The sequence below is a fragment of the Corticium candelabrum genome, chromosome 6 (assembly GCF_963422355.1).
Source record: "Corticium candelabrum chromosome 6, ooCorCand1.1, whole genome shotgun sequence".
Classification (NCBI taxonomy): Eukaryota; Metazoa; Porifera; class Homoscleromorpha; order Homosclerophorida; family Plakinidae; genus Corticium; species Corticium candelabrum.
Window position 1 is genome coordinate 2,108,830 of NC_085090.1, and position 23,733 is coordinate 2,132,562.

A 23,733-nucleotide genomic window follows, 5' to 3' on the forward strand; every position below is an offset into this window, starting at 1 on the left:
GATAGATCTAATTCAACACTGTTGTAAACGTTTACAAGCCCGTTGGTTAAAACATATTCGTAGAGTAAGAAGTAAAGGGTGGGGAGATCACATTTGTATAGCAGCTTTAGCGAACTTGTTCTGTGTAACTATTAATACGTATACTGCTACTAAACATGGATGTGCTATAAATACAGTCATGCCTTTTCAAGGTACTATCATAGTAGTAGCAGGTTTGATATCAACATAGGACTAACTATGCAATGGCATTATGTTGGTCTTGATATGGTTAGAACTGCCGTCCCTCATAATGTTGATTCTGTTGGTTCTACCAGTTCTCAGTGTAGCAACAAACGCTCATGCAAGCAATTACAGAGCAAGCCCTCTATGGACTCAGGTTCTTGCGATAGTGATAGTGTGTGTAAAGACAATCTCTTCACTGATGCCTTACAGATAGATGAGGACACATTTGCTGAAGATGATGAGCATACTAGACAATTAACAGACGGCTCAACAGCTAGCATGCTGTCTATTGAAGACCCTGAGGCATTTGTTGATATAGTGTGCTTAGCTCCTGGCGAAGGTCAAAAACCACTATATATAATGACAGATCAACACTTTGAGTCCATGAGTAGCCCTGTCAAGTTTCCTTATGGTGAGGGTTGTTTCACTGACAAAAGACCTCGTAAGCTCACCTACAAAAAGTACTTTAACCAAAGATTGCTAAATGTAGATGGACGTTTTGCTAGTGATATTGACTACCTGTTTACTGCAGAGTACATAGTTGAAGCCAAACAAATCCAAGATGATTGCAATCACTTTGCATGGAGACAAAAGCCAAGGCACCTTACAGCTGGTCAAGCAAAGAACCCAACGGTTCATGAAAGGGGCTCACCACCATACTATCAGCGTATGTTCCATGACATGTTAGCAATGATTCGCCAATTAGGTACTCCCACACGGTTTTTTACACTATCTGCTGCTGATTTAAAATGGCCTTACATTATACAAACTACAGGTAGACAATATGGTGTTACATTTACAAACGAGGAAGTAGCTAACCTTTCTTTTGAGGAAAAGTGCAATTGGATTAGACGTAATCCAGTGACTGCTGCTAGACAGTTTCAGTACTGATTGAAAATGTTTTTCAATCAGTTTCTAAAATCTCCAGCCAATCCTTTGGGAGAAGTAGTTGATCATGCCCTCAGAATAAATTTCAGGCTCGAGGCTCTCCCCATGCTCACTGTGTGTTGTGAGTTAAAGATGCCCCAAAATATGGTGAGGGTGCCACAGCTGATGTGTGTGATTTTATTGACAAGTACATTTCAGTGTCAATACCTGATGATGGTAAACTGAGAGATCTTGTCTTACAACTTCAACATCATAAGCATTCTTCTTATTCAGCTATGAGCCTATAAGAAAAGGGACTTTGTAAAAGTCACGAGACTTGGCGAGTAGCGTACTCTGGCTGGCTATGTCTGTCACGCTGCAGGAATGTGCTACGCCTCCTTTGTGTGGCCCAATCACGAAACATTAATTCCTTTATGTCATACGTGGCAACCAAAGACAATGGACGAACAGCCAATCCTAGGCGCAAAACTTCCGTGAGAGAGTTTTACTACCAGAACAGTGTAATTCATGTTTGCGCTTGCTAGGACCTGTCGGAAATAAACAACACAACTCACCTGTCTGCAACTTCTGACTCGAATTCGATCGCTTTCTTGGTTTTACGATATTTATATGGGAATCTAAGAATATGTAGCCATGAGAGATTTTATGTCACGTATACGATGACTCTACATACGACTGCAGACTATCTACAGACTTTGCGGTTACGCGAAACGACAGTCGCTATGTAGGATTCTAAATACATTTTACAAGTAGCACGTCTAGAAAGAAAATAGCGTGTATATTCGTAATTATTAGCGACAATTACAATACTGCTCCTAGCGTGTACGTACGTGGTGACTTCGAAGGCTCATAGCGCACGTTACACAGTATCTGCTAGCTAGTTGCAAACAACACCACACTTCCCGCTTCAAGTTTCCACATCCACCTACTGATAAGACCTTGGGTAGCTGAGGCTGAAGGACGTGAAAATCGTTAGGCATGTCTAGAAACTGTTAGAAAGTGCGTAAAGTACTAAATGAAGATTATTACGACAGCATGAGTATTGATGATGTTCTTGCCAAAGCTAGTGTAACTCGTTCACAGAATGAGGAAGCGTTAACAACAACAGCCAGTGGTTTAGTTGTTGTGTATAAACGTAAGCCTAATGAATGCAACATAAACAACTACAACCCTCGTGTAATGATAGCTTGCCAAGCTAACATGGATATTCAGTATGCTCTAAATGCTTATACTTGTGTTATGTATGTCGCTTCTTACATAATGAAAACTGATAGTGCTATGGGAGTGCTGCTTAAACGTGTTGCTACTGCGACTAGAACTGAAGAGCTTAAAACTCAAATGAAAAGGGTTGGTGCTGCATTCTTGGACCATAGGGAAGTGAGTGCACAAGAAGCTGCAGACAGAATACTGCCGCTTCCAATGAAGTCCACAGACAGAGCTATAGTGTTTGTAGACACGAATACTAAGAAAGAAAGAATTGGTGTGCTAAAGAATAGTGCTCAAATTAATGAGCTTGATGACAATGATTGTAATGTGTTTTGTAAGAATCTACTTGATAGGCATCAGCATAGACCTCTTCAGCTTCAAAATATGTGTCTTGCACAGTTTGCAGCTGACTATGTCACTTATTATAAGGGTGATGATGATGATGTCACTCACAGTGATGTACTCTCCTCTGTCACCACAGGTGATAGTACTGAACTGTCCAGATTACACTCACACTTGGCTATGGTAAAATGAGCAAACGTCGACGTGAAGCTGTGATTAGATTTAGAACATTTAGTAGAGAAACAGAGCCTACTAACTGGTTTAGAGCAAATCTAATGCTTTACTTTCCCTGGTACAATGAAGAAACAGACTTGCTGAGTGGTTGTTCTAGCTATGAAGAGCATTACTGTCGTGTTCATGCTATTGTTAGTGCTAACGAGAAACGGTATACGCTGTCTGACATAGAAGATGTTGAGCTAGATGAGAATGGTCCGCCACAGCATGTTTGGGACCACACTGCTCCTGGTACTAAAGCCAATAGAGCTAACCATGAAGCAGAACGTTCAGAACTCCTTACTGAATTGTCTAAACAGGATGTCAGAGATAACAGACATCTCTTTACATCTACTAGTAGTAGCAGTGTGCACGTTCGTTATGAAAATGCTGCTAGTCATGGTGAAATTTTACCTGATGAGTACAGAAATCTTTTGAGGAGTCTTAATGCCAAGAAAAGCAAATGGTCATGTTTCATAGGAGTTGGTGTAAGAAAGCTGCCATAGCTTTAAAGAAATGCAAAGCTATTGAACCATATCGTGTCTTTATCAGTGGTCCTTGTGGTGTAGGCAAGTCACATGTGATTAAGCTCAATCGTTCAGACACTATTAGACTGTTAAAGGACTGTCTGGTACAATAGAGCCTGATGATGTTATTGTGTTACTAACAGCACCTACCGGTGCTGCAGCGTTTGTAATATCTGGTATGACGCTACACTCTGCTCTATTACTAGGTACTAGTAAATTTGGTGGTTTCCAGCCTCTAAACCATGACCGGTTAAACTCAGTACGTTGTAAGCTGTCACACTTAGCATTTCTAATAATTGATGAGGTGAGTATGGTGGGTTCCAACATGTTACTACAAGTGCATAAAAGACTACAGCAAATTAAGGGAGTCCTACCTGGGAATACTTTTGCTGATGAGTATATTGGCTGTAGGGGATCTACACCAGTTATCGCCAGAGTGTCAATCCCCAGTGTTCATTGTTGTTAACGACAGTTACAGCAAGCTGTTACCGTTCAGGCTCTTTGTGGCTTGATGAGTTTCAAATGATGGAGCTAACTGAGATAATGAGACAGAAAATTGACTCCAAATTTTGTGAACTGTTGTGCAGAGGAAGAACAGCCACTCATACTGAACAGGATATAGATGAGCTCAGATCTAGGGAGGTTAGTCCAGACGCATCTAGTTATCCCACTAAAGCTCTCTATGTTTACAAGCTAAATGTAGATGTAGATGATCATAATAAGAACATGTTGAATGCTTTGGCTCCACCTAGTCAGTAGTACTGTATTAAAGCTTATGATGCAAGAGCTGGTCAGACTAACCACATTGATCTTTCAACTTTATCTGATAAGAGGTCAGACAATGGTGGCTTACACGGTTTGAAAGTAGTGGAGCTAAAGTCATGCTTACGACAAACGTTGATGTTACAGACGGTCTAGTTAATGGTGCTAGAGGTGAAGCAGTCAATGTTAGTTAATGGTGCTAGAGGTGAAGTAGTCAATGTTGTATCTGACAATGACGATGCTCTTACACACATCCTTGTCAAGTTTGATCATCGTAATGTGGCAAACTATGAGGTCAGTTCGGACAACAACCTTATGGCTGTTCCTTTAAAACGACATGAAGCAATAGTTCTAGCTAAGGGTAAACATAGTTCAGAAATTAGTCGATTGCTATTTCCTTTGACATTGGCCTGGGCCACAACCATTCACAAAGTGCAAGGACTTACATTAGACCAAATCGTAGTTGACATGAAAGGCGGTCGATTTAATTAATCCTGGATAGGCATATGTAGCATTTAGTCGTGTCAAAAACCTTGAGGATTTGTACATAGTCAACTTCAATAAAAAAGCCATTAAAGCTAGCGAGGACGTTAAGGCTGAGATGGAGAGATTAAATACAAATCTCTTCAGTCCCCTTCCAGTTTAAATTATACATGTCCACACAACTACATTATACTCTTGCACTGCTCAATGTCAGGTCACTATACGTCAAGTTGGCTAATATTGACTGTGATGACTCACTTGCATGTGCTAGTATTCCTTGTTTTACTGAGACATGGCTTACTCCGCAGATGAAAACTCCTGTGTTCGTGATAAGTGCCAAGCTGCTAGAGCAGACTGTCTATCTGGTGATAACAAAGATGGTGTACTTGTTACCTTCTCTGACACCATCAGACTTGGTGATTGCAATAATGATTCATTAGAGAATAATGCTATGGAGATCATGGTAACTGTACTCAGGTTACCTAGTGGACAGTGTTTTCGACTAACGGTTATCTATAGATCACCATCTGTTTCAGCTGATACTGCGTGTCAAAAACTATGACCAATCTGTTAAGGTATTCACAATTCCTCACATGGTGTCAATTATTACGGGCGATTTCAATGAAGATTTGTTATTAAAACCAGACTCCAAACTAGCAGGTCTCATGAGTCAATTTGGATATTCTCAATTGGTGCACACTCCTACTACAGACAGGACTACTCTTATAGACCATATTTACTGCAATAATTTAACACCAGAATGTGTTGACATTTATATTGAAGATATGTACTACTCAGAACATGATGTCATCTTTTGCTCCATACCACTCTCCTAAACAGTTGCATTAATACAACACTTGATTGCTTCTACATACTGGTATTGTGAATAGCTGAAAAAGTAGCTTGTAACTACTTTCAATGTTTACGAAACCATGACAACCAGTGGTAATCATATATAGATTAATTAACATAGTTGCTTGGTAAATAGATTCTGAACAGTAACTGTAGTAATGGAGTTAGTGTTGGAGTCAGAACACGTTGGCTGAATCATTACATCAATTTGTTGCTGATAGCTAGTGTAGTTCTATTATTTTATCTAGCAACAGGCTCAGTAATAGATCACATTCTGCCAGCTGTTATATCTTACACACTTTAACTTGTTATGCTCCTACTATAGTAATAGCAGGCAGTCACGTGACCTACCTCCACCTTGACCTGTGACCATTTCACCCACATCATGCGTTTCTGTCATACGATTTTGTCATAGCGCGACTAATTACCTTCAAGCTGCATACTGGCCGAGGGTTTGCACTTCTAGTGCTTCATTATTTTTAGGTGTATTGTATGTAGATTACGGGAAAACCGTCGAACATGTGTTTATAGCTGTTGCGTAGATTGCAGTATTTATATGTTTTGCTGATCAAAGGAATTGTTTTAAGGTTTATCATCAGTATAGTATGTTAGCTAGACGATGTAGACTAGAGGTAAGTAGATTAAGAATTGAGAGGCCAGACGATTCTATTTTTATGTATCGAGAAGAATTAATGTAAGTAGCTGTATATAGTTGTAGCTATGATGTGGTAATGACAGTCTTGGTTTGTAGGAGAGTAAAGCCTGGTTTACAATATGACGCTGACGACGCTCGCGACGCTCGCGGGGACGCTCGCGAAGACGCTGGGTAGGTGTCAAAACGCTGCCGGTGACGCTGTACCATTTACAATACCTCTCGATGAGCGTCACTTGGGCGTCACAGAGACACTACGCGCATGCTCACCACCATCTTATTACATGGATAGAAAAAACTTGCTCCTTCTACTGCTAGTGTACCGTAGGCGCACTCGAAGGGCTCGGGAAGCTAGCCGCCGCCGCCGCCGAAAATGGGTGAGAACCATTTTTCAAAGAAGGAGAGAGCACGGGGACTATCACAATCTGCTAGCAGAAATGAGGCTGCAGGATGCAGAGAGTCATTACCGCTTCTTGAGAATGTCTAGGGAAACTTTTGATGCTCTGGTAGCAAAGGTAGCTCCTGCTTTGAAAAGAAGATCATATCAAAGCGTCTATCGGCCGGAGATCTCACCTGGAGAAAGGTATTCCTGTGTACATAGTTCTTTCATTACAGTCTGTGTGTGGGTGTGTGTCTGTCTGTTTGTCTGTATGTCTGCCTGCCTGCCTGTCTCTCTGTCTATCTGTCTATCTGTCTGCCTCTTTGTTGATCTATCTGTCAAGCAAATTTTCGAATCTAGAGTACAAGCAAACAGCTAACCACTGTTCTATCGCAGTGTCCCATTTTGTTTGTCTATCTGATTGTTTAGCTGCCAGTCTCTCTCTGTCTGTCTGTATGTCTGTCTGTCTGCTTGTCCACTATAGTGATACAGCATCAGAAGAAGTAATTCTTTAAATTTTTTAGATTGGCTTTGACTTTACGTTACTTGGCCACTGGCAACTCCCAAGTGTCAGTTTCTTTCAGCTTCAGAGTTGGCCGTGCAACTGTTTGCCACATCATTCGAGAAACATGTGCTGCACTGTGGCAAGTTCTTCAGCCTGAATATGTGAAAGGACCATCAAGTGAAGAGGATTGGAAGGGCATTGCCAGAGAATTTTCAAAGCTCTGGAATTTCCCAAACTGTGTGGGAGCTATTGATGGCAAACACATATCTATACAAGCTCCCGCTTCTTCGGGATCATCGTATTACAATTACAAGGGAGGACACTCAGTTGTTCTAATGGCAGTGTGCGATGCACATTACAGGTTTATTTTCGTCGACATTGGAAATTCTGGTCGACATAGTGATGGAGGTGTTCTTTCAAATTCAGAATTTGGCAGAGCACTAGATGCAGGCAAACTTGGCTTACCATCACCTACAACTCTACCCGGTACCGCCATTGAGGTACCATTTGCGTTTGTGGGAGACGAAGCTTTTCCACTTCAGCGCAATATGCTTCGTCCGTATCCTGGGAGAAATTTGGCTGATCCTGAGGCAGTGTTTAACTATCGCTTGAGCCGTTCCAGAAGAGTCATTGAGAACAGTTTTGGTATCCTGGCTGCCAGATGGCGTCTCTTTAGGAGGCCGATAATTGCTTCTCCAGATCACGTAGTGCTTTTCACCCAAGCAGCAATAGCCCTACACAACTACCTGCGAACTACTGAGTCAACAGTTTACTGCCCACGCGGATTTAGTGATGCAGAGGATGGAGCAGGGAACGTCACTGAAGGAGCCTGGAGAAGTGAGGTGGATGGTGATAATGGATTGAGCAGGATAGGCTCTGTAGGAAGCAATATGTATAGTAGATCTGCAGCTACATGTAGGGACACTATTCGCGACTACTTTATGTCCTCTGAAGGAGAGGTGACATGGCAGTACCACCACATCCATCGTACAGAATACTAGCCATGATATGTGTTTTGGGGCTTTCACCAGCTATTTTGCTGGTATTATCGAAACCTGTACTGTATGTTCAGTTCCCTATCACATCAATGTGCCCACCCTGCATCTGATTGAATTAATGCACCATTTACCTAATAAGAAGGGTGAACAAGCATCAGTTGAAAATACAACTCTCTGCTTTTGTGTCTGTTTCTCTCTTTCTCCCTCTGTGTGTGTGTGTGTGTGTGTGTGTGTGTGTGTGTGTGTGTGTGTGTGTGTGTGTATGTACTTCTAGGTAATGTAGACTTCAGTCTTTAGATCAGCTCTCTTTGATGATTTTGTGGCTTTTAAAAAAGCCGGTTAAAGGACCATACAGATGCTTCAATTCAAACATCTGGTTAAACGAAGAGAGCCCAGATATGCGTGGTTGCTCAATGCTGGTATTGGTGGCTGCTTTGCTGGTATTGGTAGCCAAATTTTGCCTCCAATAGTATTTCTTCGATTTTAATCTCCGCAATTGCTTTCTCACGGTCGGACAACTGTCTTAGTTTGGCTGCAATGTGTAATCCAAATAGCCCTTCTTCATCTAGCGATGGCTCAGTAGGATTGCTCTTCTGGTCGTTGATCAACTGAAGCATAGCTAAATCAACAGCTTCAGCATCCACCTTCCTCTTTTTGCCCTTGCCTCTGTTGGAACGAATTTCTCCCATAGGTGTTTGCACTACTCCTCCAGATAATGGCACTGATGGTGACGGAGTAGACTGACGTGTTGTCATTGATTGGTTGTGTTCAAACTGGTCTACTGCTACAATGCTAGGCAAAAGATTAAATAAGTTGTCAAAATTACTATTTCACTGATTCAAATGTACCTCTCACTATCATCATCATTGTCCTCCTCCTCATCATCATGAACGCAACCATCATCTAGGGGGGCACTAAAGTTGGTAACTGTTCTATAAATGTACAATGAACACCGTTCGATCCTACATACGGTACATTGTCAAACTACACGTGGTAATCATTTCTTACTGGCGATGTTTTATGGTGTCCAGGAGGAAGCTGAGAACCTCAAAGTACTCCCACAATGAGCTGTAGGGAGGTCCCGAGTCTCCAGAACGCATTGATTTAGTTTTCTTCTGTTCCCTCACGAACTTGTCGCGAAGACGTTTCCATACTTTCTGGCAGTCTGCCGCTGGGAGCCCAGTTTCTTCCGAGACCTCTTTCCAAGAGTTCTCCTTCAGACGCAGGTCTTTATACTCCCTGGACTTTACTTGCCACAGGCAGCCGTACTTACGTACACTTTCGATAAGCTTCTCTTCCATAGTTCACTCAGGGATATCACTCCCGGATTTGATAGCTGATTTGTCGACAAGAATCACGTGCTTCCAGTAGACGCTGGACCACTTCCGGTTTGGACGCTGGAGTTGAACTTGTCTCAACTTGAGCGTCAACGACGCTCACGGACGCTGACGACGCTGACGACGCTCATGACGCGACGTGCGAATGTTTACAATATGACGCCCGCCTGAGCGTCTTCGCGAGCGTCGCGAGCGTCGTCAGCGTCATATTGTAAACCAGGCTTAAGTGTTTGATACTACGGCAGGAATTATCTCGGAGTGTGCAATTACCTTGTCAGATAAAGGGGCGTGTTCCATGTCCGGGAAGTTCCCCTTTTGGGGAAACTCCCTGTAGTTGAAATCAACTTTTTCTGTTGGGGAGACAACGTGCTACTTGTGTGCCAAATGGCGCTTCGAAATTTGCAAGGACGTATTTACAATCGATTTTCTTCTTGCTCTAAGTGCATGGCAATGTCTGCGAGGCCCGACAAAACAAAAAACCTGAAAATCAAAGGGGTATTTACGTATCTTTGTAACCTAATGAACACGATGGGAATCAACGCAAATACCAACTCAAAGGCATTATGTCAAAAGTCATCTTGCAAAAAGTTGGCTAACACGTACTACCGTCATTATGGTGCGTTCGAATACTAGTTCTAGAACTAGAATTGGCGAGGGGAGCAAAGTTTATAGCGTTCGATTTTATACCGGCCATCTCACACAGTTGTTGCATGGTCTGATGGTAGCAGCATTGTAGAACGTACAGTCACAAGAAACATCTAATCTAGCGCGGTTGTCCGAGAAGTGCGTGATTGACCACGCATGCGCATGTACTGGGTACACATCCGGCATATTGCTATCACGTGACTCTCGAGTTCTACGTACCCCAACAGAATTAGATTACGCAAAACTTCCTTACAGTCACTAAACTCCTAAACGACCAACTACGTTAAGTTGGACATTACTAAAACCCATCTGAACAGACTTGAAAGACAGGTTTCGGATTTCCTAGCAAAGGCATTGTTTCGGCTCCCAATATCACCGCAATTCATGTACACTTTCACAAAAATAATACTTCCTAACCAAAAGATTAAAGTTAGGACCCTGCCTAAACCGTAAAAACCAGCACAGACTACACACGGTTATCGTCCCATGAGCGCCGCCATGATGATGACGACAGAAGGCCCGGATTTTCAAATTCCAGGATGTCGATGCCTACAAGACAAGTGTAAACAGAGAGCCCCGTAATTTGAGGCGAGTAGTCGACAACAATCTAAAAAAATTAAAGGAAGGGTGACATGCAAAAATCGCTACCTATTTTATAACTTAGAAACGTTGCTTTGCCAGTCAAATGAATGCATGAATTTTTTTAGAATTTTTAGCTAATGTTCTAAGGGTTAAAACGAGGGTTCTTTTGGCTATTATTTGGCTCCGCCTTTCATCTTCCGGCAATTTTGAGGCGTGTCCGTCGTGACACCACCAAGTTGAACGGAAACTGCTCGCGCGCAGAAGTAAATCAGGTCTACAATGGTGAAGCGATGTGTTGCGGCTGGCTGTTCTAACTCACACAGCGACCAAGTCAGCTTGTTTTCTTTCCCACAAGACCCAGTTCTTCGAAAGCGATGGACAGAAGCAGTACAGAGGACTAGAGACAAATGGAATGGGCCTTCACGGTATTCGGTTCTATGCAGCGACCACTTTACAGAGAACTGTTTTGAAACCGATCATCTTTTGGCCTCATCGTTTGGCATCGCCAGGCGAGCACGCCTGAAGCCAGACGTCGTTCCAACGCATTTTGTCAGAGCGAATTTGAGAACAGGCGCCCCTGGATCGTCAGCTATGTCTTTGGAACGAACACGGAAACGAACGTCCATATTAATGTACAGGATATAACACAAGGCGTGTGAAATTAGAAGCTTGTGTAACAAAACAGAAGCACTTCTTGCGTGGTGCAGCCTTTTCACCCAACTACCATGACTTTTGGCAAGGCACTGTATATGTGGTTGCTCTTTGTACAGCACAAATTGGTTTATGAAGACACAAAGTCATAATTAAGCTTAGTCGTATTGACTATTGACTGGTACTCATTATATCAGATTCACCATGTCTATTATTCACTGTCATTACTAGAAAGCCTATGGAACATACCTGGTAGACTCTGTAATTGTATTTCTGGTCTGATTGTCACACAAGGCAGAAGCTATAGCAAGATAGCTTCTACCAATAGCAATTCCTAGTATAGCTTTAGCAGTAGCGGATCCAGATGGGGGGTTGCTGGGGTTGCAACCCCCCCTTTTCTGGCGCTGTTGTAGGAAGACAAAGTGTGGTAATAATTACACCAGTGAAGTCACTTGCTTCTCAGTCTGTCAGAAAGTATACATAAACTAAGTACTTAGCACTAGCTAGTGACAGAAATAAAATAAAAATTGGGCAAACGCAGTACGTCTACTAGTAGTCAGAGTATCCTTCACTAAACAGACGTCCGGAGATCGAGGCTGCGTAACTCGCGTTACCTGTTTGGCGGTGTTCGTGTTTCTTCCGTGCGTTTTACTGAAAGACGTAAACATGTCCTCTGCTTTGAAAAGGTAGGCATGAATAGAAAATTAGGTTTCGTGTTGTAAGCATTCTGAACAGATTCTCCACTGCGTAACAGATTCGCATCAGATAAAGCAGCAGCCGCTAGACAACCTCCAGCAAAAAAGCAACGTCTGATTACCGCTTGTCTTGGACAACCGTCACAGTCAGCAACAGCGGCTTGCGAAGAAAGCAGTTCTGTTTTACCTGTGCCTCTAGACTGTCTGAGTCTCCCGGATTCAGGTCCTCGGAGTCGCGATTTCGGGTCAGTGAGTACTAGCTCCAAGGCTGTCGACAGGCCAGTTCATTTGTCAGGGGTGGAAGAAATAATAGATCTGGGCAACCTCGTACTAGCTGCAAATAGATCTTTTGATTGCCTTAGACAATTAATTCATGAAATGTCAGATGCCGAAAAAATGCAGCACCTTACATTTCACGTCAAACCTGCTCCATCAGATGTCCTCCACTTTCATGAGGTGACGAAGAGTGGCAAACGCTGGAAGGTGTCTTTTCAGAGAAAATGGATGGAAGACTACGAGTGGCTTTCGTACAGCAATGTTCTGCAAGGTGGCATTTGTCGGTATTGCATCCTATTTCCCGAACACCCGCAGAGGGGAGGTTCAAAGGGAGGGAATCCAGGCATACTCGTGACGGTGCCGTACCAGAAACCATTCACAAAGGCTCTTGGCAAAGATGGCGTACTGGTCATTCATGAAGGGACGGTCGTGCATCGACACGCAATGGTTCAAGCCGACTTGTTCAAACTTAGCTTTGAGAAGGCAGATTCAAGAGTAGACACGATGCTACTGAAACACAAAGATCAGCAATCCTTGGAGAACAAAGAAATACTTCGTCAAATTATACTAGCTGTAGAATTTCTGGCAAAACAAGGCTTGCCTCTTCGTGGTCATAGAGATGACAAGGTTGATTTTGCAACTGAAGGATCTAACAGGGGCAACTTCATTGCTGCACTACAGCTCTTGGCCAAAGGAAACAGCACTCTTCAAAAGCACCTTCTCTTTGCAAAACGAAATCAGAAGTACACAAGTAAAACCATACAAAATGAAATTGTTCACGTTTATGCCAATAAGACCAGAGAGCGACTAACTGCACATCTGAGAGAAGAGCAGTTACCATTTGCAATCATTGCTGACGAAGCTACAGACCCTCATGCAAACCAAGAGGTCCTTTCACTGTGTTTGAGGTTTGTTGATTTACACTCAGCTTGTAGTCCAGTCATCAAGGAGTGCCTGATTGATTTCATCTATCTGGAAAGAGCAAATGCCTTGACAATATCCGAGGAAATATTGAAGTCTCTGTCCAAACCACCAGTCTCTTTAGATCCCAACAATATCAGGGGGCAGGCATATGACGGCGCTGCGGTTATGTCGTCTAACATAGCCGGGGTTCAAGCCAGAATCAAGGAAACGGCGCCATTGGCCATTTTCACCCACTGCTATTCTCATTGCCTCAATCTTTCTGTTGCGGCAACAAGCAAAGTCCAAGAAGTTAGAAATCTCATTGGTACAATCAATGAAGCGTACTTGTTTTTGTCTAACAGCCCAAAGAGACAGCAAATGTTCCAGCTAACGTTAGAGACGTATCTGCCTCAGTCTTCTCGCACTAAGCTTCCAGGGCTCTGCAAGACACGCTGGGTAGAACGCCATACATGCTTTGAAGTTTTTCTTGAACTGTACGAAGCCCTAGTGACCTTCCTTGACGCTATTGTGTCTCCACACGAGTACCCTGATCTCATGTCGGCTGACAAGGAATGGAAATGGGACAGAGAGACAGTGTCGAAAGCTCAGGGGCTAAAAGCAGCCCTCTCGTCATTTCAGACAATATCTGTTTTCATAACGACTAAAAACGTCCTTGATTCAGTTAAGGAACTGGCAGGAAAATTGCAAGAGCGGAACCAGGATATACTTGACGCCTACGCAATGGTTGATGAATCGATTGAAGAGATCAAAAGTGTGAGAAAAGATATCGATGCAACATTTGTTTCCTGGTATAGAGATATAACTGAGCTTGCAGCGAACATCGGCGTAGCGGAATCAATTCCTAGGAAAACCAGCCTGCAGAGGAACAGAAGTAACACACCTAGTCAAAGTCCGATGGAGTTTTATAAGCGGTCACTTGCAATTCCACTACTGGATTCTCTGACAGCGCAAATGGAAGACCGTTTCCTACGTGATGGAAGGCATGTTGGTGCGTTGCTGAATCTTGTACCATCAATATTTCTAACTTCGAGAGTAGAGTTGGGCACACTCAGAGAAGGCGTTATGTTTTGGGAAAAAGACCTACCTTTCCCTAAGTCTCTAGAGAATGAACTCAGGAGATGGGAAACCCTGTGGAAGAGAAGAAAAGACCGAGAATCCGTGCAAGAAGAAATGGTCAGGCAACGTGAGGCAAGAATTCCTGACAATCTGCTGCTGTCACTTGGAAATTGCGATGTACATTCGTTTCCGAACATTCACCGCCTACTTCTGATTGCCTGCACTCTCCCAATAACGAGTGCAGAAGCGGAGCGATCCTTTTCCCTCATGAGGCGGATCAAGACTTATGCAAGATCGGCGATGTGCGAAGAGCGTTTCACAGACCTTGGAGTTCTTGCCATGCATTACAGTGACCGTATCCCTGCCGAGGAGATCGCAAAAGCGTTTGTGCAAGAACATCCAAGGAGGATGTTTCAAGCGTCGTTATTTAGCGAAACATGAACAGCATTAAAAACCTAGCGAGCGTTTTCATAGAGAGAGAGGTGATTAGGAAACTCTTAAAGGTGATTAATTGAGCTGATTACTGGCAAGACTTGGTCTCTGTGTACGTAACTAGTTAGAGTTGAGAGACCCTATGAGCGACAACGTGCATGGAAGCGACGAGAAATTGAATGGAATGACGAAGTCACATGTCAGTACAACATGGGGCATGGGGCGTGGCAAGTTGTAACTTTCAACCCCCCCTTTCTAAAAATCCTAGATCCGCGGCTGTTTAGGAGAACACTAAGATACTTTCTGGTCACTATTTATATAATCATGCAGTGACTCCAATCAAAATTCTTAGTTTCCGCTGTCTATTGTATGTTACGTACCTTCGTTCAGAGTCAGTTTGCATTAAGGGTTCTGTGTTTTATGACTTGTAGTGTTTTTTCCATAGCCAGACAGACTTTTACAATGCAAACATGTTTTTTGCTGCATTAGAAATCACAAATGATGTCATGACTTTCCCCTTTTACTGATGATGAACTTGATTTGTCGTACAACAAATGGTCCAATTGCCAAAGATGGTGGACACCAATGTGAAGAAAAACATCTTAGAAGCACAAAAACGACAAAAACCGGAGTATGAGGCCAGACATAAAAATTAATACAAGGTGATTTGTTAATGCAATCCTTGATGCAGAAACGTTATGGTTTAATAAAAATGTTGATATGTGAGCAGGTTGGTGACAATGTTCTACTACAGAACACAAAAAAACTTTCTCGTAAAGGAAGCAAGTATGAGCAGAGTTGGAGAGGCCCATATGAGATTGCCGAGAGAGCTGGCAAAGGCAGATATTATGTGAGAAAGCAGAATGAGTGTTATATGTAAAACCCTATACAATGCCACGAGACTTAAACCGTTCCATCAACGACAGGTAGTCAACCTTCTGTACCATCAGGTATATCTCACTTTTTTGTGTGAGAAAAGAGCATTATCTCTACTTTACAAAAGGCATGTGCTTTGTAAATATCACTTTGTGAATAATGCTTTGTGTATAATGCCTAATGAATGATGCTGCACCAGTACGCAGCTGTAATACGCAACACCAATACGCAGCAGTAATACGCAGCACCAACATAATTGTTCGAACCGCGAGGCATTACCCAAAATGCAAACAATACTGCACCGTGTTTTCGCATAATGCATTGTGCAAACTTCACAATACAAGTTCAGTTGCATATATTTAGCATTATAAGATTGAGCAAGTAATAGGCTAAGCATATCTTTCCCATCTACATATCTATGACCTGAAATTGCGCGGGAACTGGCTGCATGGACAGGGCAAGGGTTCTATCAACTCGGAGTTTGCCTGACGTCTTTCAGCATCTAGCTGGCTTACGAAGGTCGCTAGAGTCTTGTGGTCTAAACCATGTACCCGATCTGGAAGGACGTACAGAAGCTTTACTTCGAAATCCTTTACGGGCAGAACGGACGCTGGGCCAGCTCGAGAGCGAAGAGTTGCTGCGTAGCTGCCGACAGCTGCACACATCTATTCAAGAACGAAGAGTGACGTCATATACAGACAGAGGCAGCGGGTTTACAGCAAATAAAGGTACGGTTAACATCTCGATGCGAAGTCAGGTGTCTGGCCTGGTCTACTCAGTAATCGTCACAACGCGACACTTAATTAATAACGTATATACGTACATATCCTAAAACTTATAGGGATTTAGACACAACAAAATAGCTGTATTTCAGCAAATGTCAGTGAAACTAGCTGTCACATCACACACAATGATGTAGTCTCTGCAAGTGGATGTATGGGTAATACACCTGCGTAAGAAGCGGGGTCCTGGGGGGATGAAGCCCCCCAGCTCAGAACGACCATACCTTCTTCGATTGGACTTTGATAATGAAGTTTAGAAGTGTTTTTGGAACCTGAAAATGAACAAAGGTCTGGGGAATCGAGGTTTGACAGGGAAATATCTGGGTATGCATGCCATAATCCGGGAGTACTTAAGAGCTCCAGACTCAGAGTGGCATGGCGCTTCAGCAAAGACCAATACAGGCTTTTTACCAGTGACACTCGTCACACTGATGATCGTGCACAGCAGTCAGTGTCAGGAGCTACATCACAACCGACGGCTGAGCCAGTTTTGCACTCGCCAGACTCAGATGGAGTCAGAACGCCAACTAGTTGCAGTTCTTGCAGCTGCTTGTGCTGCAGTGGTAACTTTGACGCTGCTAATCAGCCAAGTGACTTAGATAGTTCCAAGAGTTGCCACGGAAAGCAGTCGTACTCCAGATCAATTCAATCTAGCTGGTATTTGAAGCACCCAAGGATCAGTGTGTTTACAGGTGCAGTGGGTTACAAAGTCTTTTGCCATGTTTGTTGTAAAGCAAAAGCTTTAGGCTTGCTTACGCTTTCTAAGAGCTACAATGCTACGTTCGTGGAGGGCTGTTTTAGCAACTGGAAGAAAGTACTCCAGAGGTTTGGTCAGCATGAAGGAAGCGAACTGCACCAAGAGGCAATGGCCAAGCTTGCTGCTAAGTTTAGTGCAGATGTCAGGTCGCAGCTCAGCAAACAGCATGAAGCAGAAATGAAAAATCATCGTGCTATGTTTATGAAGCTGTTGGAGTGCGTTAGATATTTGGCAAGACAAGGCTTACCGTTACGTGGTCACCATGAATGAAGACAGCCTCACGTTTGACGGAAACCTGCTGCAGCTGCTGCTGTTGCAAGCTAAAGATGATGCTCATGTGGGATCATGGCTAAAGAAGCGAGACTATCTCTCTCTTGAAATTATCAATGAGCTTATTTCGCTATGTGGACAGAAGCTTCGGCGACAGCTGCTGCAACAGATCAGTGAAGCAAACTTTTTTTGCCCTGATTGTTGATGAGGCTACCGACGTCTCGCACAATGAGCAAATGTGGATCGCCATTCGTTGGGTTGATTCCCGCTACACTATCCATAAAGATGCTATAGGCTTAATCCAGCTTCCAGACACCAAATCTGTGACGTTATTTAGCACCATTAAAGATGTGCTGATACGGTGTTCCTTGCCACTTTCTACCTGCATAGGTCAATCACACGATGGAGCTGCCAACATGAGTGGTGTCCGGAATGGTGTACAGGCTCTTCTGAAGAAAGAGGACGGTCACTGTCTGTATGTCCACTGCTTTGTCAACAGCCTGAATTTGTGCATAAAAGATGTCACTCAGAAGTGTGAACTGCTACGCAATTGCATGGACTTTATTTTCCAGCTACTGCAACTTATCAGGTTTTCACCTAAGAGACTTAATCTTTTGAGAGCGTGCGCAAGGACATTTCGGTGTCAGAAGGTGAGTCAGGTCTGTCTCCATCACCGAGACCACTTTGCCCTACACGATGGACTGTTCGCCATTCTGCCATTGTAAGTATCCTGAAGAACTATTATCCTGAAGAACTATAAGATGCTCATGACAACACTCGAGATTGTTCGACACGGTCATGATGAGTATGTTGCTAAAGGAAGTGGATTGCTGGCAATGATGGAATCACTTGAGACTTTCTTTAGCTTGAAGCTTGCTTACAGGGTCTTCTCTGCAGCTGAACAGTTTTCCATAAACCTTCAGGCTAAGGACACAACTGTTTCCGAGGGAACCAGGGGAGCTGACTTATTGAGATCACATTACGTGTCCTTGCGGAGTTATAATGCCTTTACAGATTTCTATAAGGATGTTCTGGATTCTTCAGGAGGCCTGACTGACGAACCTGTTCTACCCCGCTGCCGTAAGGTACCCAGGAGATATGACGAAGGCTGCGAGACGCATTGTTATGCATTTCCTGAATACAGGTATCGCCACGCCTATTTTGAAGTACTGGACTATGCGATTGGCGAAATAGTGAGACGTTTTGATCAATCTGATCTTGCTATTGTTCGTGAGGTGGAGTCTCTGCTAATTGGTGCAGCCAAAGGCAAAAATATACCAGAAATCCCAGAGGCAGTTGCCAAATATTTTCAGGGGATTCTAGACCTAGAGTGTCTAAAGATCCAACTAAAGATGTTACCAGATGCGATCACGAATGCATTTGCTGGTTCTGCTATCCGTGTGAAGAAGGTAATGCATGTCCGGACCATTGTTGACACGCTCAACATGAGTGAAATGTACAAGGACATGCTCAATCAGGTAGACAAACTGGTTCGATCATATTTGACATTCCCTGTTACTAGCGCCACTGCTGAGAGGACGTTCTCTTCTCCGCACCGCCTAAAACGTTTCTGAGGAGCACAATGTCACAGCAGCGTCTAAACAACTTGTTCTTGTTGTATGTTCATAAAGCAAGAACAAACGCCCTTGATATTTCATCGGTGGCCAAGGACTTCGTATATGCAAACAGTCGTCGATCTAACTATTTTGAAAAATTTTAGAGCTTTTGAAGTTGTGTCATGCTGACGTATGCAGATTGATTTAGAGCATTGTAGATATAGTTCTCATTTAGTGAATGGAGTTGCTGCAGACGCTAACAGTCATTTAAGTAAACAACCGTCTTCTATTAGTGTTGCTATGTCTGTTAGGTATGGCGAATGATGCAGGTAGAGAGGGCCGGCCTCTGGATCCACCAGATGTAATGTTGAATTCTTAGTTTCAACGAGAACTTTGCCTATTGGCGGTACTATATACGTGTCCTTACTCTTAAGTGTACTTGGCTCAGCCCTCCTGCTCGAAAACATCTTCCTACGCCACTGCAATATATCTCTTGAGCAACGTTAGGCAATTTTGCAAAGCACTGTAGTGAATGAGCTGATGTTCAAGGGCAAAACAGCAATTGAGCACATTAGACAAGGCCTTGCTTCAATAAACATCTTACATCTCCTGGAGTCCAAAAGACAATCTATGACGTATCTTCTTGTGTTCCAAGACACACACTTGACATTGGAGAAGTGAGCATTTAGTCTACATACTTTCAGGTGGTCTTCTGACATGAATCCTAACTTCTTAAAATGCAAGCAATACTAAATATTGACAGACCAGAGACAGAAGCAAATGCAAGAGCTGAGATATTCTTCCAGCAATTCTTATGTAACAACAAATAAACTAGTCGTCCAAAACCGTAAGTGCCACACTACACTATTAAGCTTTACCCTCCTTTGCACTGTTTGTCCTTACATAAGCATTCAGATCTTAAGAGGAAGGTCAAGCTTGATAGGCTAATTTCCAACACGGCAACATCAGAATTTGTTAAATTTCTCATTATGTGCAGCCAATTTCTGCCTTGCCTGCTATGCTGCAGAATGCAGCTGCAGTCGAAACTGTTCAGCAGCTACCACCATCTACTTTAATTCTAGTGCAGTATTGAGCAAACATGCCAATGGCTTCTATGCGCACACCAGCTCTTTACTTACATGTAGTACATGAAGATTATGATTCCTTCTAGAGTACTTTTACAATTGGAGTTTGGCCTCGGTGGTATTTCGCAATCTAACTGATAACTAATTGCACTCAGCGGTGACACTTGACTTAGTAGCAAGCAGTATATAAAAGGTGATAAATTAAGAGGTTTTGCTGCAGGCCCACTAGTTGCCAATGGTTGCTTTAGAATAAATTACATGGCATATCTGTTTGCTTTTTATTACTTTGACTTAATTTAAGTAAACATTCAGGCTTCTTGAGCACACTCACAGCAGTATCTTTCAAAAGTGTCATAAAAGGTTGCATTAATAAATTAAAGAGGCCAAAAGGCCAGCAGAACTTTTTGCTTAGAATGCAATTATTGCAAATATTTTCTATTTACATTTTGCATCCTTCCTCCTACTGCACAAAATCCATTTTGTCTATCTGAGGTCTCTCAATTACCATTCTATGTGTGCGAAATGATATGCATATATTCAAAGTTAAGAGAGGACATGTGAACAGTCAAGACCATTAAACCATATTGAACTTTAGCCTCGTAAATCAAATTCCACAGCGCGCGTCTGCTAATGATATTAAATGGGATCTCAGCTTTCCGCTTTTGGACTGTGGCGTTGTTAGCCTCCATACTTGCGACATTGGGATTTTAGTCTGCTGCCAAGCGTAGGTAAGAGATTGCAGCTACGCTATGGAGCGTAGCGTTGCAATAGCAGATCAGAAATCAGTGTTCAAAGGTTAGTTCTCACTAAAAGTAAGTACTGAGCGAAGTTCAGAACTGTTCTTGTTTGCGCGCGGACTGCCTTTTCATTTTGGCTTGTCGGAGTCTGTACCGCGAGTGGGGATCGTATGACCTAATTAGTTAAACGATTGCAGCTTGCAATAACTCAGTCAGTACACTGAGTAGGCAGAGGTTTGAATTATGGCTAGGCGGGAAACATTTGGAGTGCGTTGCGAGAGAAAATCCAGTTCGAAAACTTTCGTGTCGGGCAGCTTGAAGGAGCATGCGCAGTTTTAAACGGTCTCGATGTTGTTGTGAAAGCCGACTTCAGGCGGTAAATCATTGTGCTACGCGTTGCCTTGCCTTTGCTTGACTGGTCTTACTATTATCATAAGTCCTCTCATTTCTCTCATGAATGAGCAGGTGAGTCTTGTCCGTTAACGTTGTTGAGTGCAACCTGCCCTATAGCTAGTAATTTCTGATTGAAAGGTTTCTATTTGGAGTGAAAACTGTATCTCTGTTGTGAGGATATCTTCAGATGAAGACAACAAGCTAGGGAGAAACTGAAAACTATAGACTACAAGCTAGGCATCTGTCATGTTAAAAATTGGTGATTTGATGTGTGCGCGGACTTCATGTATGTTTAGTTTTCACTTCTCCAGAGGCAATCACTTCAGTGTTTTGGGAGAAAGGCCCTAGCCAAAGAGTTGAAGCATTTGGTGTTATATGTGGCTATTGATGAAGCCCACTGTGTCAAACTGTGGGGGAAAGATTTCAGACATGCTTACCAAGAACCTAGATTTATATGTATTCTTTGTCCCTCTGTGCCTATTATGGCTCTTTCTGCAACTCTGCCTCCTTCCCTTGAATTTCTTGTGTCACGTTATAATGTACTCAGAAAACAATACTCTTCAGTATCGCAACCTCTTGATCATCAAAACATTTTATACTCTGTTAGAAAGAAACAAGGTCTATCTCCTGATCTGTCTCCTCTTGTATCATGTACTAATTCAGCTGAATGTCCTGAGCTTGTCCTTAAAAACTGTGATTTTGGTCTAACAAAATATGTTTGCTGTAGTATTATGCTCATCTTTCGAAAAGTGTGACTTCCTTTGCTAAAAGACACTGGTTTGATATCTACCATGCTTCAATGAGCGATGATGGAAAGGCAAGAAATCAACACGCATTCAAGTTTGTTCAGACGCGGGTGGTTATAGCCACTAGCGCTTTTGGATTAGGGGTTGATGTTCCAGACATCTCATCAGTTTTATTGTATGGTTGCCCAGCAGATGCTCTTACGTACAGTCAACTGTCTGGTCGTGGTGGTCGTAAAGCTCAGCTACAATGTGTCTGTATGATAATACATATAACACTGGCAGAGTATTCCATGATTTAAGGTGACTAACCACCGCGAACATGCACGATGAAATTGAACGGAACGAACAACTTGGGCTGAAGATGCCATACTCAAAACTAGAATACAGCATGCATGTAAGCATGCAGTTTTATAGGAGACGTGCAGACATGACTATACAGCTAGCGTAACCTCTACCTCACTAGAGACGTAGTGTTCTATTCTTCTCTGTAAACTTCTGGTTACTGCACGCGGAGGAAGTCGCTTTAGTGTGTCATCATGAGCATCATCTTCTCCAAACCGTATTGTATGACGCACCGTACCCTTCAAATAGTTGACGCGTGAATGCATAGCATAGGCCACTTCAGCAGTGGCACTTGCAGTGCATGTAACGCGTAGATACACAGGTTCCCAGTCGAAACTGCGATGCGCCTCTACTTCAACGCGTTGGAAAGCATGCAGCCTACTTTACTGCACGCTATTTTATTAGCTAAGATGCCGCCGTTAATTAGCTGATTGATGTAGGTAACGCCTATTTGGTGTACTTTGTAACTGACACTAACCATGTCCCTAGAAAAATGATTAATGCTAACCGCAAGGGGCGATACCAGACCAAACGTAGTGGTGATGGAAGCGTAACCCGGGGATGCAATCCACACTGCGTCTGGGGCGAGGCTATTGAACTTAGCATCCATGGTAAGTCAGCTATAGCTCTGTGACTGAACTGCACTACTGTAAATAACGTTACAAGTAAATAAACCCCAAGAAAGTCTGTAATCTGTTATCAATCTTTAGTAAAAGCTACATCCTAATAATATAACAAGCTTGGCTTTGGCAGGCAGTCACTTTATTAATTAAGTACAGATTAGCATACCTTGAAGCTAATGAAAACTGATAATAAAAGCCGCTGCCTTGCGAAATTCCTCCTGTCAATCCATATGTTTGCGTTGAATATGCCATCTAAGCCAGAAGCCAGCATTCAATAATTAGGGAAACTCAGTTGGTCTAGGCTGGTGTCCTACCGCTACACGTCAAATCATGCAGCTGTAGAGACGGAGCAGCCAGTTGACTGTGCTTGGTACGCGCACTGCACAGCAGAATGCCGTCAAGTCCCTCTGCTGGTGACTGGTGCACGTACACGTCAATTAGGTCGGGTGGTCTAGCCTTCACGCAACTGCTCATTCCTAGTTTTTGTCAGAGAACATGAAGAGGGACTAGCCTACTAGAGCGGTACGTAGTCTAGCAGCGTGCTTGACTGGCTACCTGGTGACACGCGCAGTAGCTACAAGTCTAGAGAAAGTGATACATGTACAAAGAGCTTGCGACGGGTACAGTAAAGGAGACAACATCAGTCTACATACGTACCCGAGGAAGCAAGTTGAGATCCTCATCTTCGTACAGTGTACTGTACATGCAGTTCCCACCGGACACGGCTCTGGTTCGGTAAACGGCTCTAGTTCGATACACGGCTCTGGTTCCCTGATTTCCACAGCAACCTCGCAGTTCGGTCCACTATCATAATGCACTGTGCGTACACAGTCTTGTGTCCATTTTAAATAATGCTTTGCGTTTCGAACCATTATGTTAGTGCTGCGTATTAGTGCTGCAGCAATTGTTTTGGCATTGATACCACGCCATATTTACAGG

The 23,733-nt window shown here is 43.1% G+C and overlaps 3 protein-coding genes and 1 pseudogene across 3 annotated transcripts; 3 read left to right on the plus strand and 1 right to left on the minus strand.

Moving 5' to 3' along the window:
- The first annotated feature begins 237 nt into the window (after positions 1–237).
- On the plus strand, positions 238–1,235 carry LOC134181562 (uncharacterized; annotated as a pseudogene).
- A 5,216-nt stretch (positions 1,236–6,451) lies between these two features.
- Positions 6,452–8,032, plus strand: LOC134181563 (uncharacterized). Its single transcript, XM_062648833.1, has 2 exons — positions 6,452–6,730; positions 7,051–8,032. The coding sequence occupies exons 1-2, from the start codon at positions 6,585–6,587 to the stop codon at positions 8,030–8,032; spliced, it is 1,128 nt and encodes a 375-aa protein (XP_062504817.1). The 5' UTR covers positions 6,452–6,584.
- A 407-nt stretch (positions 8,033–8,439) lies between these two features.
- LOC134181564 (transcription factor Adf-1-like) lies at positions 8,440–9,330 on the minus strand. Its single transcript, XM_062648834.1, has 3 exons — positions 9,038–9,330; positions 8,878–8,991; positions 8,440–8,821 (listed from the first exon to the last, which is right to left on the minus strand). Exons 1-3 carry the CDS (start codon positions 9,328–9,330, stop codon positions 8,440–8,442), a joined length of 789 nt encoding a protein of 262 aa, XP_062504818.1.
- A 2,603-nt stretch (positions 9,331–11,933) lies between these two features.
- LOC134181639 (52 kDa repressor of the inhibitor of the protein kinase-like) lies at positions 11,934–14,972 on the plus strand. The gene has a single exon (XM_062648905.1). It carries the CDS (start codon positions 12,318–12,320, stop codon positions 14,634–14,636), a length of 2,319 nt encoding a protein of 772 aa, XP_062504889.1. The 5' UTR covers positions 11,934–12,317; the 3' UTR covers positions 14,637–14,972.
- Positions 14,973–23,733: the final 8,761 nt, after the last annotated feature.